The sequence below is a fragment of the Barbus barbus genome, assembly GCF_936440315.1.
Source record: "Barbus barbus genome assembly, chromosome: 46".
In the NCBI taxonomy this organism is placed as follows: Eukaryota; Metazoa; Chordata; class Actinopteri; order Cypriniformes; family Cyprinidae; genus Barbus; species Barbus barbus.
Genome location: NC_136724.1, coordinates 13,275,140 through 13,287,703, shown reverse-complemented (window position 1 = coordinate 13,287,703; position 12,564 = coordinate 13,275,140). Strand labels below are relative to the sequence as shown.

At 39.0% G+C, this 12,564-nt stretch overlaps 1 protein-coding gene across 1 annotated transcript in view; it reads left to right on the top strand.

Annotated features, from left to right (window-relative positions):
- The window catches only part of LOC306865253 (brefeldin A-inhibited guanine nucleotide-exchange protein 1-like), a 67,472-nt gene that overhangs the window by 36,932 nt on the left and 17,976 nt on the right, over positions 1 to 12,564 (top strand). The window contains exons 9-17 of the mRNA XM_079409757.1: positions 505 to 638; positions 2,620 to 2,854; positions 3,206 to 3,305; positions 3,395 to 3,534; positions 4,668 to 4,776; positions 7,196 to 7,397; positions 11,356 to 11,467; positions 12,039 to 12,244; positions 12,344 to 12,428. Of these exons, the coding sequence (XP_079265883.1) occupies positions 505 to 638; positions 2,620 to 2,854; positions 3,206 to 3,305; positions 3,395 to 3,534; positions 4,668 to 4,776; positions 7,196 to 7,397; positions 11,356 to 11,467; positions 12,039 to 12,244; positions 12,344 to 12,428 (1,323 nt within the window). The remainder of the gene's footprint in view (positions 1 to 504; positions 639 to 2,619; positions 2,855 to 3,205; positions 3,306 to 3,394; positions 3,535 to 4,667; positions 4,777 to 7,195; positions 7,398 to 11,355; positions 11,468 to 12,038; positions 12,245 to 12,343; positions 12,429 to 12,564) is intronic.

Sequence of the window (12,564 nt, the reverse complement as noted above, 5' to 3'; positions counted from 1 at the left end):
TATCAGCAAAATCCAATATTGATCAGTTAATTAGTATTGTTTTTTTTAGTGCATAAACCAATTTCAATGCTTATGTTGAATAAAACATGAGTCCTGAATATTTTAAACTTGCATTTAACCTATTTTGCAGCTAAATATGTGCCCGTTTAATTAAATAAAAGAATCCGAAATACATTATAATTTTAAGGTGGAATGGGTTTGTTTTGTATGAACATACAGTATTAATTTTATTTGTGTAGGTCATAAGTTTCTTAAATTGGATTTTAAGAACACTGCAGAAATCCTGTTATTAAACCCAAAGATATTTATACGCATTTTTTTTAAGTGTCATAACTGTCCAAATATTTTTTGGGGGGCCATTGTATATGCTTAATGGACCATAACGCCAATTTGATGGCCTGTTGCTTTTTTTATGGTTGATGCATGTTATGTTATAGATGATTAATTTCCCTGGCAGTTAAATTTGATTGCTGTAAGACTCTAACGTGAGCAATTCTCCCACAGGAATCGGTAGCTACCACTGGTCCAGCACCAGGTGCAAAGTTTTCCCACATTCTCCAGAAGGATGCATTCTTGGTATTCCGTTCACTCTGCAAGCTCTCCATGAAGCCCCTTTCAGACGGTCCCCCTGATCCGAAGTAAGAAAAAAAAAACATCTGACTGTATACCAAAGGAATTGTTTATTTGTTGTGCCAAATGTCGTGCCAAAAATGACATCCCCAGTCAGAATCCAATTGAGTTTGATGTGGATATATCCTAATCTGAGATCTGTGGTTGTAGATATTTTGGATCGAGAGTGTTGAAGGCATCAGTTCATATTGTTGGCTATGGTTTTATCAGCTGCTGTCCCATAACAGGTGAATAGGGCTGTCAGAGGGCAAGAGAGATGTTCCTCCCTGTCATTTGAAGAGAAAGAAAGCCATTCATTCTGGTGTGTCTTCAGGGGCAGTGAGGCAGGAAGATTGTTTCAGTGCTATTGATCACTCTTTGTCAAATGGACTTAGACCTGTTGACCCCTCTTACTTACTTACTTACTTTACTTTTGTCATTTAGCAGATGCTTTTGTCCAAAGCGACTTACAAATAAGAAAAAGTAACTAAAACTAAAAAGTTACAACTCTATAAATACTATCTACCCACATATTTAAGAAAATAAAGAAATTAAATAAAAAGCGATACTACTATCCCTTGCCGGTGTCCCTGCCCGGTGGAGTCGCACGGTAGAGTCGATGGTCTTTACACTCTTTGGTCTTCACACTAAGAGGGCTTCACACGACGACTGCCGCGACCGCTGCCGCGGTATAATAACCTTTATTATACCAATCCAACAAATCATCACTTCAATTCAGCTGGACCCACTTTCCTGTTTGTCAACTACAAATGGCCAAGCAAGTGCACACACTGACAAGATACACGATACAGTACGAGACCAAACGCGATTTCAGCAACTCTCATCCCAGTAAACAATCCCTCTTGATTTACATCAGGACTTTATTTACCAGTGGTGCATACTAAGAAGCATAGATGGGGGTTAGGGACATGAATCATGCCTCAGATCATGCAGTGTGTTGAGGAGAGGTTGTTGTTGTTGTTTTTACTTTTTTATTACTTTTTTTAATGTTTGAACTAGAGGACAATAAAATGGACATTGAAGGATCTTTAAGAAGCCACTTAGCAACTGCCTACAACACATTAAGTGCCCTGACAACCACCCAGAAAATGTAGCTTAATTTTGTTAATTAGAACAATTAATACAGGTTTGGTAGCAGTTTCTGTAGAGTGCCTTTGGATTCTGTTGCTGCATAGTTTTGAGAATTATTATATTAATATTGAATTTAATACTTAATTTAATTCATTCAAATGAGATATTTTAATGAAAGTGTGTTGTTGCTGGATTTGTTGCATAAGTCGGAAAACCATAATCCAGTGTTATTTTAATATTATTTACATGCTATTATTGAATTAGATTTGTTAAATTTAGATTTTATTTTTAGATTTTCAGTTTTTGTTTTAATTTAAAGTTTTAGTTTAGCTTTATGTGCTTTTGTAATTATCATTACTTTTTTCGTATTTCTATAAAGCTTCAGTTAATTTTCATGTAACTAAAACTTTTCTCAATTATTACAACATTGCTAATTTTCAAAGTTTTTTATTTTATTTTATTTTATTTCATTTTATTATTTTTTTAAATGTGAGTTTTATTTCAATTACCGAAAACCATTTTTGATGTTTTTAGTTAACACTGCGGTTTTTACAGTAACTCTGAAAGCTTTATTCTTTTCTTACTTTTTGGATTATTGAATTATTGTACATTTAATGTCTGCAGTCTGATAAGCACATTATCAGAGGTCTTGCCACCAGCAGAAACTATTCGTTTTGATTTCTCAATATTTTTCGATTTTCTTAATCATTTTTTTGTCTTTCTTTGGCCATGTCAGTTAGAAACTTTAAGTATTTAAACACTTAGTTAATTAGTTTTCATGCAGTTTTCACCCCAGTAAGGCAAAAGTTAACTGATTCTTCTTTATTGAGTTTAGTTTGGCCTTGGCATGAGTGTTTTATATGGAATGAAGATTAAATGTATTGTTTTATTCACCTAAGATTACTCAAATTCCTGCAGATCCCATGAGCTGCGGTCCAAGGTCCTCTCGCTACAGCTGCTCCTGTCCATCCTGCAGAACGCTGGGCCCATCTTCAAAACCAACGAGATGTTCATCAACGCCATCAAGCAGTACCTGTGCGTAGCGCTGTCTAAAAACGGCGTCTCCTCCGTCCCCGAGGTGTTCGAGCTGTCGCTGTCCATCTTCCTCACCCTCCTTTCCAATTTCAAGACACATCTCAAGATGCAAATCGAGGTGCCTGAACTCAGTTCCCCTCGAATCGCAAAATGTTTGCACGTCTTGCCCTGATGGCGTCAGTCTGTGGAGCATCTAGCTGACAGTGTGGATTTATTTAAGCTGTGGTTTAGGATGAAAGCTTGTACTTCTGCATCTGTCTGTCTGTTTGTGTGTGTGTGTGCCTCATTCCAGATGAGTGTGTTAGGATTTACTGTGCACAGTCTTGTGTAGTAATATTTCTCAGATCGATCAAGTTACACATCTTGGCAACACCATATATTGTTGAAACATTATTATTGTTCTGTTACTGAATTGGTTATGAATTTCTAAGATGAAAACCTGACTGTATTTATGTTTTTCTCTCCTCAGGTGTTTTTCAAAGAGATTTTTCTTTATATTCTGGAAACGTCCACAAGCTCGTATGACCACAAGTGGATGGTCATTCAAACCCTCACTAGAATATGTGCCGGTATGAAAGCTTTCCTTTACCATCTCACTTTCAAATATATATAAGAGAGAGTTTCTACAAGTTATTCTATGTTATTTCTACTCTCACAGATGCCCAGAGTGTGGTAGATATCTATGTTAATTATGATTGTGACCTGAATGCTGCTAATATTTTCGAGAGGCTGGTGAATGACCTCTCAAAGATTGCACAAGGACGAGGAGGCCATGAACTGGGTACAACCCCACTTCAGGTAAACACACTGTCCTTAAATGGATTGGTTGATGCAAAAATTGTCATGACTTACTCACCCTCATTCCCTCATTTTGTTCATGAGCACACAAAAAAAACATTCAAAGTGCTCTTTCCCATAAAAAATCATATTATGCGCAGTGGCACTCAAACAAGGACACATTAAATTGATCAAACGTGGCAGTAAAGACATTTATAATGTTGAAAGAGATTAAACAGAATTTCATAATAAATATCATTATTATCTCATTATTTTTACAGTATTTTGATCAGACTTCTTTCAGAAACATTAAAAATCTCTTCCTACCTCAAACATTTGAAATTACCTGTGTATCTGTATAGAGTGTTGGGTAGATTGCTTACGAATTGTGGCCCATTACTGATTACAAATTACATAAAGAAAATTGTAGTAAGTAATGTAATCTGTTGGATTACACGTTTGGTATAATGTATTCTGACTATGTTTTGATTACTTTATTTTTCAACATCATGAAGTGCATTAAACATTACATTACACCACGGTTTTCCCAAACTAGGGTCCATGAATGAACTTCAGGGCATTTGTGAGTTGATGAAAAGCAAATTAATATAAAATTTACTTAAATTAGAAAAGTATCAAATTAAACAAATTGTGTGGACTCACCATTTTCTGTGGTCGGTTCCATAAAACTGGTAAATAAGTGGTAGGATTTATTTAGAAAATAAAATGTTAAGAGAGAAAAAAATAAGATTTAGGGCAAATCAACACTTTATGAATAATTTATTGCTATTGTGTGAATATGTAATCATGTAATCCATAAAAACGTTACTGTAATTTGATTGTGAGTATTGTAATGTAATCTAACCAGAAGTACTTAATATTTGAAATTACATTTGCAAATGTAAATATTTCGAAATGCAAATGTTTAGTAATATTTAAAATTCTGATTGTCGCTAAACTTAAGTACAGCTTTAAAAACCTGGAATATATGGCACAGGAATCTTGTATGAACTACTTTCATGATGCTGTTGTTCTTTTTGAAGTTTACAGTAAATGTGTCTTTTTCCCTTAAAATATTTGACTTGGAACAGGTAAATTATAAGAACTATTCTTTTAAAACCGTGTTAGTGATCCCAGGTTATATTGTCCCTCAGGAGCTGACTCTAAGGAAGAAAGGACTGGAGTGTCTGGTGTCAATTCTGAAGTGTATGGTGGAGTGGAGCAAAGACCAATATGTCAACCCCAACTCCCAGACAAGTCTCGGTAAGGCAAACAGTCAGCCTCTGCGGAACAAAATATCAATACTAGCTCCTCAACCAGTATAATACCTGCAGAACCTTATTTAGCCCCTCTGTACCCTGATATGCTTTGGATCCAAGCAGTTGCATTACATATTCCAGGTAACGGCCCTGGCTTTTCTAAATGAGTCGCCTCTGAGTGCATTTATGCTGCTTTCCAGAGGCTTTTGGCTTGTGCAGAACCAAATGGATAAACAGTTGCTTTTGAGGACAGCGCACTAGGAGTCCTGTGCCTCAAAGGCAGGCAGGAAATGCTATTCGCCGTGATGGCTACGCAGGCCTTTCATCTTAATCAAACAACCCTGAGGCTGTTATTCATCAGCCTGACATCAGGGAGGCAGTCTGCAAGCTTCCTGAACACTGCAAAACCAAGCTTCTCCTATGAGCTGGGAACATGCGCCAGGCTAGAAACCCTCGCCTCTTCAGAGCAGAGGGGATTTAGGTCTAATCAAACTTGGCTATATTGGGCTGGAGGAGAAGAGGCCCTGATGGCCCAAAGGGAAATTTCTCTGTTGCCTCAAGCCCACTGCAGATTTTCAGTTAGCAGCCAATCATAAACCAGAGATTCTTGCTTATTTTTAAATGACAAGTTGAACCCCTGGAAGCACATAGCTACAGGCTCACATACACCTTAGTGAACACCTAAAATATAAAAATTGTATTTTCTATTTATTTAATGACAGTGGTTACCATGGATTTAATGTAGCTGTGGTATTTTATTGGAAACTATGTTCACAATGGCAAATCAAGAATTGGCTGTAGCCTTTCATCTAGACCAGCGGTTTTCAACTCCAGTCCTCGTGCCCCCCCCGCTCTGCACATTTTGTATGTTTCTCTCTTCACTTCAGACCTTTGTTCTATTCGACTGTAAGTGCCCTGCGAAGTGGACTTCACAGGATATTCCGCCATGATTCCAGTTCGAAGCGAAAGTATATGTTCCATTCAAAGGGCATTGAAGTGTGCGAGACGTGAATTTAAATTGTATTTATTTACAGAGGTATATTTTGTCACACTTCACTAGTAAGTTTCGTCTGTGTGTGTTATGGCGCTGGCGGTGGCATAGCGCAAATCCGTGAATAAATCAGTGAATGAATAAGTTCCGAAGTGAACGTCAACGGATTTCTCATGGTTAGGGAGTAGGGAACAATGAACACTGTGTAGGGAGCATGTCAATCGGAAAACAGTTAATTCATGGAACTCTCTTCTAATGAGCTGATGATCTGAATCAGGTGTGTTAAACAACAGAGACATGCAAAATGTGGGGGGGGGGGGGGGGGTGCGAGGACTGGAGTTGAAAACCACTGATCTAGACTAAATGGCTACTCTTACATATACAGGCTTTATGTCCTGATCGGCCAATCGTATAGTAGCATACTCATCTGGGTAACTATTCAGGTGCATTGTTTGTTTTGGATGACTAATCAAAGCTTTCAGGTTCTTGAATTCTCATCATGCTAGCCAATCAATCTTTGTTCTTTTCTCTTAATGAACGCACATCAAAAGGGAGAGCAGGTAATGGCAGTTTGTAGTGACATTAGAATTGACTTGCATTAGCTTGTGTTGCGTAAACTAGATAGTTGTTTCTTAATAGTTCTTTGTTTTGTGGCCATATTAGGTTTTGTATATCAAACAGATAAATCAATACGGACAGGTAAGTATTTCCCAGCTGCTACTGGCTCCTATGATCTTTCCGAGAGAGGAAACTATGAGAAAGGAGGAAGTGACCTGACAGCTCGTGTTACAGCGATAGCTACTGCTAAATCTTTTACAGTGTTTCCAGTGTGAAATAAGATCCCACAACATGCAACCATGGCTTCCACATACCCAAACTGCCTGTTTGTCTTGCTTGCACCAACTTCAGATCTGTTACATTGTGTATTCAGGTCACGCTGCTCTTTCTTCAGTCCCTATCGTGCTGTTTATGTGATACGAGTCAGCTGAGGCCAAGGACTTTATTAGAGAACTGTTGTGTTGGGAAACTCATATAGGGAGCTGAGCCAGAGAAAAGACTCAATACACCAACAGCCAACCAGGAGCCCAATGAATCATGCCGTCTCTACTTTCTAGCCTGTAGGGTCTCATCGTGTTTTACAAACTGGGCTTGTCACTACTTCTGCTTTCTCTGAAATTGCATCTGAATTGAGATGGTCCTCACTGCAGGAGACAAGATCCAGGGGGTGTGGTTGGATCCAGATCCAACTCCTCCCACCTTACAAATACCTAAACCTACCCGTCTCCACCCCCTGATCCCTAAACCCACCCATCTCCACCCTTAAACCTACCGATCTCCACCCCCTAGATGTGAATGCAACCACGCCCCCTGGATCTTGTGTTCTGCAGTGAGGGGCTACTGTCTGAATTTCATTCCCTTCTTTCTCAATCAGGCCAAGAAAAGCCTTCAGAACAGGAGACCAATGAGTCGAAGCATCCGGAAACGATTAACCGTTACGGCAGCATAAACTCTTTGGACTCCACCGCCTCATCGGGCATCGGGAGTTACAGCACGCAGATGTCCGGGATGGACAACCCTGAGCAGTTTGAGGTCCTCAAACAACAGAAGGAGATTATAGAGCAAGGCATTGACCTGTAAGCCATTATGTTGGAATCAAAAGCATGAAATCAGTCTGTGCACCATACATAGTTTGACAAAATCACCTTCAATAGACATTTGTGGAAAGTTGCTTAGCTTACGTATTCCAGGGGTGTCCAGTCTTAAATGTAAAGTGTGTAAGTTCTGCACCATTATAAAGAACAATTAGAATTGTAAAATATAGCTGCAAGCAGCAATTACGGGCCAAGCACTACAGAAGAATGCATGAGACCAACTGCAGCAATGAGTAATTGAAGCCATTTTAAGATTACTATAGTCCAAATACTATACTATATATCCAAATCGCTGAAAAATCATTTAAAACTACTAGTAATATGATGGAATGACTTTTCACCTTTGACCAACAGGTGGCACCGTCATCAAATCGATGTGGTGTGTTCTGTGTGAGTTGACAATGGCACACACAAAGATTGGTGTCAATATGCCAAAGCATTGCAGAGATACGGCTTCAAGTGTCATTTTGGCATCATAACTCAAATTCGTTGTTGTGGTATGTGAAAACTGTTTAGTCTATCAACACGAAATCCATAACTTTTTGTCAGCATGGTCTCAAGATGATATGATTCGATTTTTGTGAAAATCGGACCAACAGTCTAGGAGGAGTTCGAAAAAGTAGGTTTTTAAAGAAAATCAAAAGGGCAGAGAGAAAGTTTGGCTGGAACATCAGACCAACTGCAGAAATTAATAATTGAAGCCATTTTATGATTTAGTCAAAACGGCTGAAAATCATATAAAAACCTCTAGTAATATGATTTATTGGCTTATAACATTTGACCAATAGGCAGCGCTGTTATCAAGTCAATATAATGTGTTCTGTGTGAGTTGACAATGGCACACACAAAGATTGGTGTCAATATGCCAAAGCATTGCAGAGATACGGCCTCAAGTGTCATATTGGCATCATAACTCAAATTCGTTGTTGTGGTATGTGAAAACTGTTTTGTCTATCAACACAAAATCCATAACTTTTTGTCAGCATGGTCTGAAGATGATATAATTAGATTTTTGTGAAAATCGGACCAACAGTCTACGAGGAGTACGAAAAAGTAGGTTTTTAAAGAAAATCAAAAGGGCAGAGAGGAAGTTTGGCTGACTACGGCAACATTGGTATCACTGTTCTGAGCATGACCCAAGGAATCTATAAATATCAGTCTCATCACAATAGGCAAAATTCACAGAAAGATATAAGTATTTATTTGACCACAAGGTGGCACTGTCTGAAAGTCTGAAAAAAATTGAGTACTTTCAGGTCATGGTCTCCAAGGTACATATAAAGTTTCGGAATGGTACACCAATGCAATCGTAAAATATAGCATTTTATATCATAAAACTCCATTATAGTCAATGGCAATTTCATGTTTTGTTCAATTATAGCGCCACCAAGAGGCACAATCCCACCAAATTTTTTACGTGTCCTTAGAGTGTGCCCATACATATGTGTGTCAAATTTGGTGAAAATATCTCATTTTGATTTGGAGTTATAGACGTATACGTGTGTAAGTTGATGAAAAATGACTGACTGTTGAGTTTGTTTGCATTTTTGTGCCACTTACTATCAAAATTTTGGCAATTGGGCATTGGTGTTAAGCCGGGACGCTAAGTTTCCGAACTTCCTACGGTGGTTTCGTGTCGATCGGAGAAACGGTTTCTAAGATATTGCCAGATGTTTTTTAAGCGCTACAATGCAACGTAGCACAAACCATGAGGCTAAACCTGGGAAGTTTGGTATCGATGGACTCGGGAACAATTCAGGAGTCTAAAAAGGTGACTCCTGTGAAAATAAGTCAACCCCACCCAAAGTTATAAGCATGTGAAAATTGCATTTTACCACTAGGTGGCGCTGCTTCGACACTTCTCAGGCTCCTTCAGGGCATCGTGCTGATGACCCATACCAAGTTTCGTAACGATACGTTAATTTGTTCGTAAAATATAGCATTTTACTACAAAATTCAACATGGCCGACGCCCAAAATGGCTGACATGGGAAAATTTGGATATGGTTGGACTCGGCATGATGCTCCGAATACAATGAGACAAGTTTTGTGATTTTTGGCCAAATCATTCACAAGTTATAAGCAAAAATATGCATTTTTCATATCTCCTGACCACTAGGTGGCACAGCGCCGAAACACTGCACGTAGCCTCAGGTCATGCTTGTTATAACACCAAGTTTCATGTCAATATGCCAAACCCTTGCGGAGATATAGCCTCAGATCCATTTTTGTGTGCTTGCGGCGAATTCGTTAGTGTGGTATTCGAGAGCGCTAGGACAAATCAACTTGAATTCCATAACTTTTTGCCTCCATGGTCTGAAAATGATCTGAGCCAATTTTGGTGAGAATCGGACGAATCGTCTAGGACGAGTTCGACAAAGTAGGTTTTACTAACAAGTGAAGATAGCGAAAAAACTAAACCTTACAATTTTTGAATTTTGGACTTAATTCGGATTAAGTCAAAAATTCAAGGATTCAGCGAAAAAAAGATTTTTCATTTTGTGGCTTACGGTTCAAAAGTTATTAGCATTTCAAAATTGAATTTTTGGACAAGTGGTGGCGCTAGAGAGTTTGAGTTAGAGACTCCAAATTTGCTGTGTTACTATTGACAGCATCATCTATCAGTGTGCCAAACTTTACAACTTTCCCGCAATCGCTTCTATGGGCTGCCATTCATTTTCCGGCAGAAGAAGAAGAAGAATAAGAATCCTAACAAACACAATAGGTGCCTACGCACCTTCGGTGCTTGGCCCCTAAAAATGTTGCTTGCAAACAGGTTTCACACAAACTCTCCCCATCTGCCATTGGTCAGCCAAACAGGTAGTCCCATCCCAAAATTATGCAATCTATTGAGCCAGTAGTTGGACTGTTTATTCAAACAAGCCAACTTTTTCCCTAGTTCTGCAGCTTTCACATGTTAGTTCAATGCATCTTAAATTTAAACAAGACTGCTCACATTTACACATCAACGAGGCCTATTTGGTAGTCATAAACCGAAGAGTAAAATGCATGAATGTCAATGTTTGTGCTGTTCCTGGCTATGTGTAGCACCTACTACTCTGCCTTTCCTTCTGAGGAAACCATTTCAGTCCGATTATACCAGTATGTTTTATAAATCTTTCACAATGTATTTCAATGTTTGAATCACAGCAGCAAAAACAGCCCGTTTAAAGAATTGGTTCACTTCAGAATAAAAATTTCCTGATAGTGTACCCACCCATATGTCATCTAAGATGAAGGTTTTTGAGGTTTTTTCTCCATACAGTGGATTGAAGGTCCAAATTGCAGTTTCAATGCAGCTTCAAAGGGCTCTACATGATCCCAGCGAGGAATAAGGGTCTTATCTAGCAAAATGATCGGCCTTTAAAAAAAATTCGACTTTCTTTGCACACTCGGTTTCTAAACACTTAGGTCGGTACTTCTGCCTAAGTCACGTATGCAGGACTACGTAATGCGTGAGGTCGAGCTAGTGCAAGACGAGCATTTGTGGTTAAAAAGTATATCAATTTTTAAAAAAAATTGAAAATGGCTGATCCTTTCGCTAGATAAGACCCTTATTCCTCGGCTGGGATCGTGTAGAGGCCTTTGAAGCTGCATTGAAACTGCAATTTGGACCTTCAACCCATTGGTCCCCATTGAAGTCCACTATATTGAGAAAAATCGTGGAATGTTTTCCTCAAAAACATTAATTTCTTTTCGATTGAAGAAAGACAGACATGAACATCTTGGATGACATAGGGGTGAGTAAATTATCAGGAAATTTTTATTCTGGAAGTGAACTAATCCTTTAACAGTGAGAGGGAGATATCCTTTTTGGTACAAACACCATTACTAATGTCATAACCTCAGGGAAAAAATGTATCATATGAATGCTTCGTCTTGCTGAATGCTGAATCTAAATATGCAGCTCACGTTGGTGTTCTATGTACCATTATGCACAGGTTCAACAAAAAACCAAAGAGGGGCATTCAGTACCTGCAGGAGCAAGGCATGCTGGGAACCACGCCCGAAGATATCGCCCAGTTCTTACATCAAGAGGAGAGGCTTGACTCTGTAAGACATATAACTATTGTTTGCCTACAAGATACAATATTTTTACTTTGTTTCTTCCATGTACTGTGACCTAGGGTCAAATAGATTTTAACAATACAGCAGTGTACTATAATAAAACTCTGAATATGCATATGCAGCTGCAGAGCTTTTCTGAAAAACAAAGCAAAACAAAAATATCAAGACACTCCAGCAAAGTGTTGCCAAACTTCCACTTAGAGATGATTTGATCCTTCAGTGTGATGAATCGGCAACTCAGTTGCTCATTCATCAGGCCTCAAAAGACTCCAGCAGTAATGGGCAAAGAGAGCTCCTTATATCTGCCCTAAAATTAGGGCACTTCAGCAGAACAGCCCTCAGCATCCAGAATGACTTGAGATGTGCGTGGAATACTTCAATAGACATTGCATTTCAATGATGCACAGTGGATAAATGCTAAAGGATTTCTCCAATCTGCAGTGTCTGTAGCATTGAGCATGCATTGAGTTATGAAACACATTTTTTTCTGCTATATATTTTTCTACCTTCACAGTCGATATCTGACTCATTGGTTCTTCTGTTTCCACCCTCACAGATCCAGGTAGGAGAGTTTCTCGGAGACAACGATCGCATCAATAAAGAGGTTATGTATGCCTACGTCGACCAAATGGACTTCCAGGGTAAAGACTTCGTGCCGGCGCTGCGCATGTTCCTTGAGGGTTTCCGCCTGCCTGGAGAGGCCCAGAAAATCGATCGACTGATGGAGAAATTTGCTGCTAGATATTTAGAATGCAACCAAGGGTGAGCACAGCATTCCCCTGCTGTTGCACCCAATTAACCTACGTCGCTAATTATGCCGCAAACACTGAACTCAGTCGCTGTTTGTTTCTCTCTCCTTAGGCAAACACTGTTCGCCAGTGCTGACACCGCGTACGTCCTCGCGTATTCAATCATCATGTTGACTACAGATCTACACAGTCCGCAGGTTAGTTCGCCGAGCACTGATTGTTCACTGAAATCTACAGCGAATGCAGAAAGCATTTTCTTTTCATTCCCTAGTCTATGAATGTTAATGTGAATGTCGGAGTTGGAAACGGCTGTTTGGCATTCAGTCTTGATAT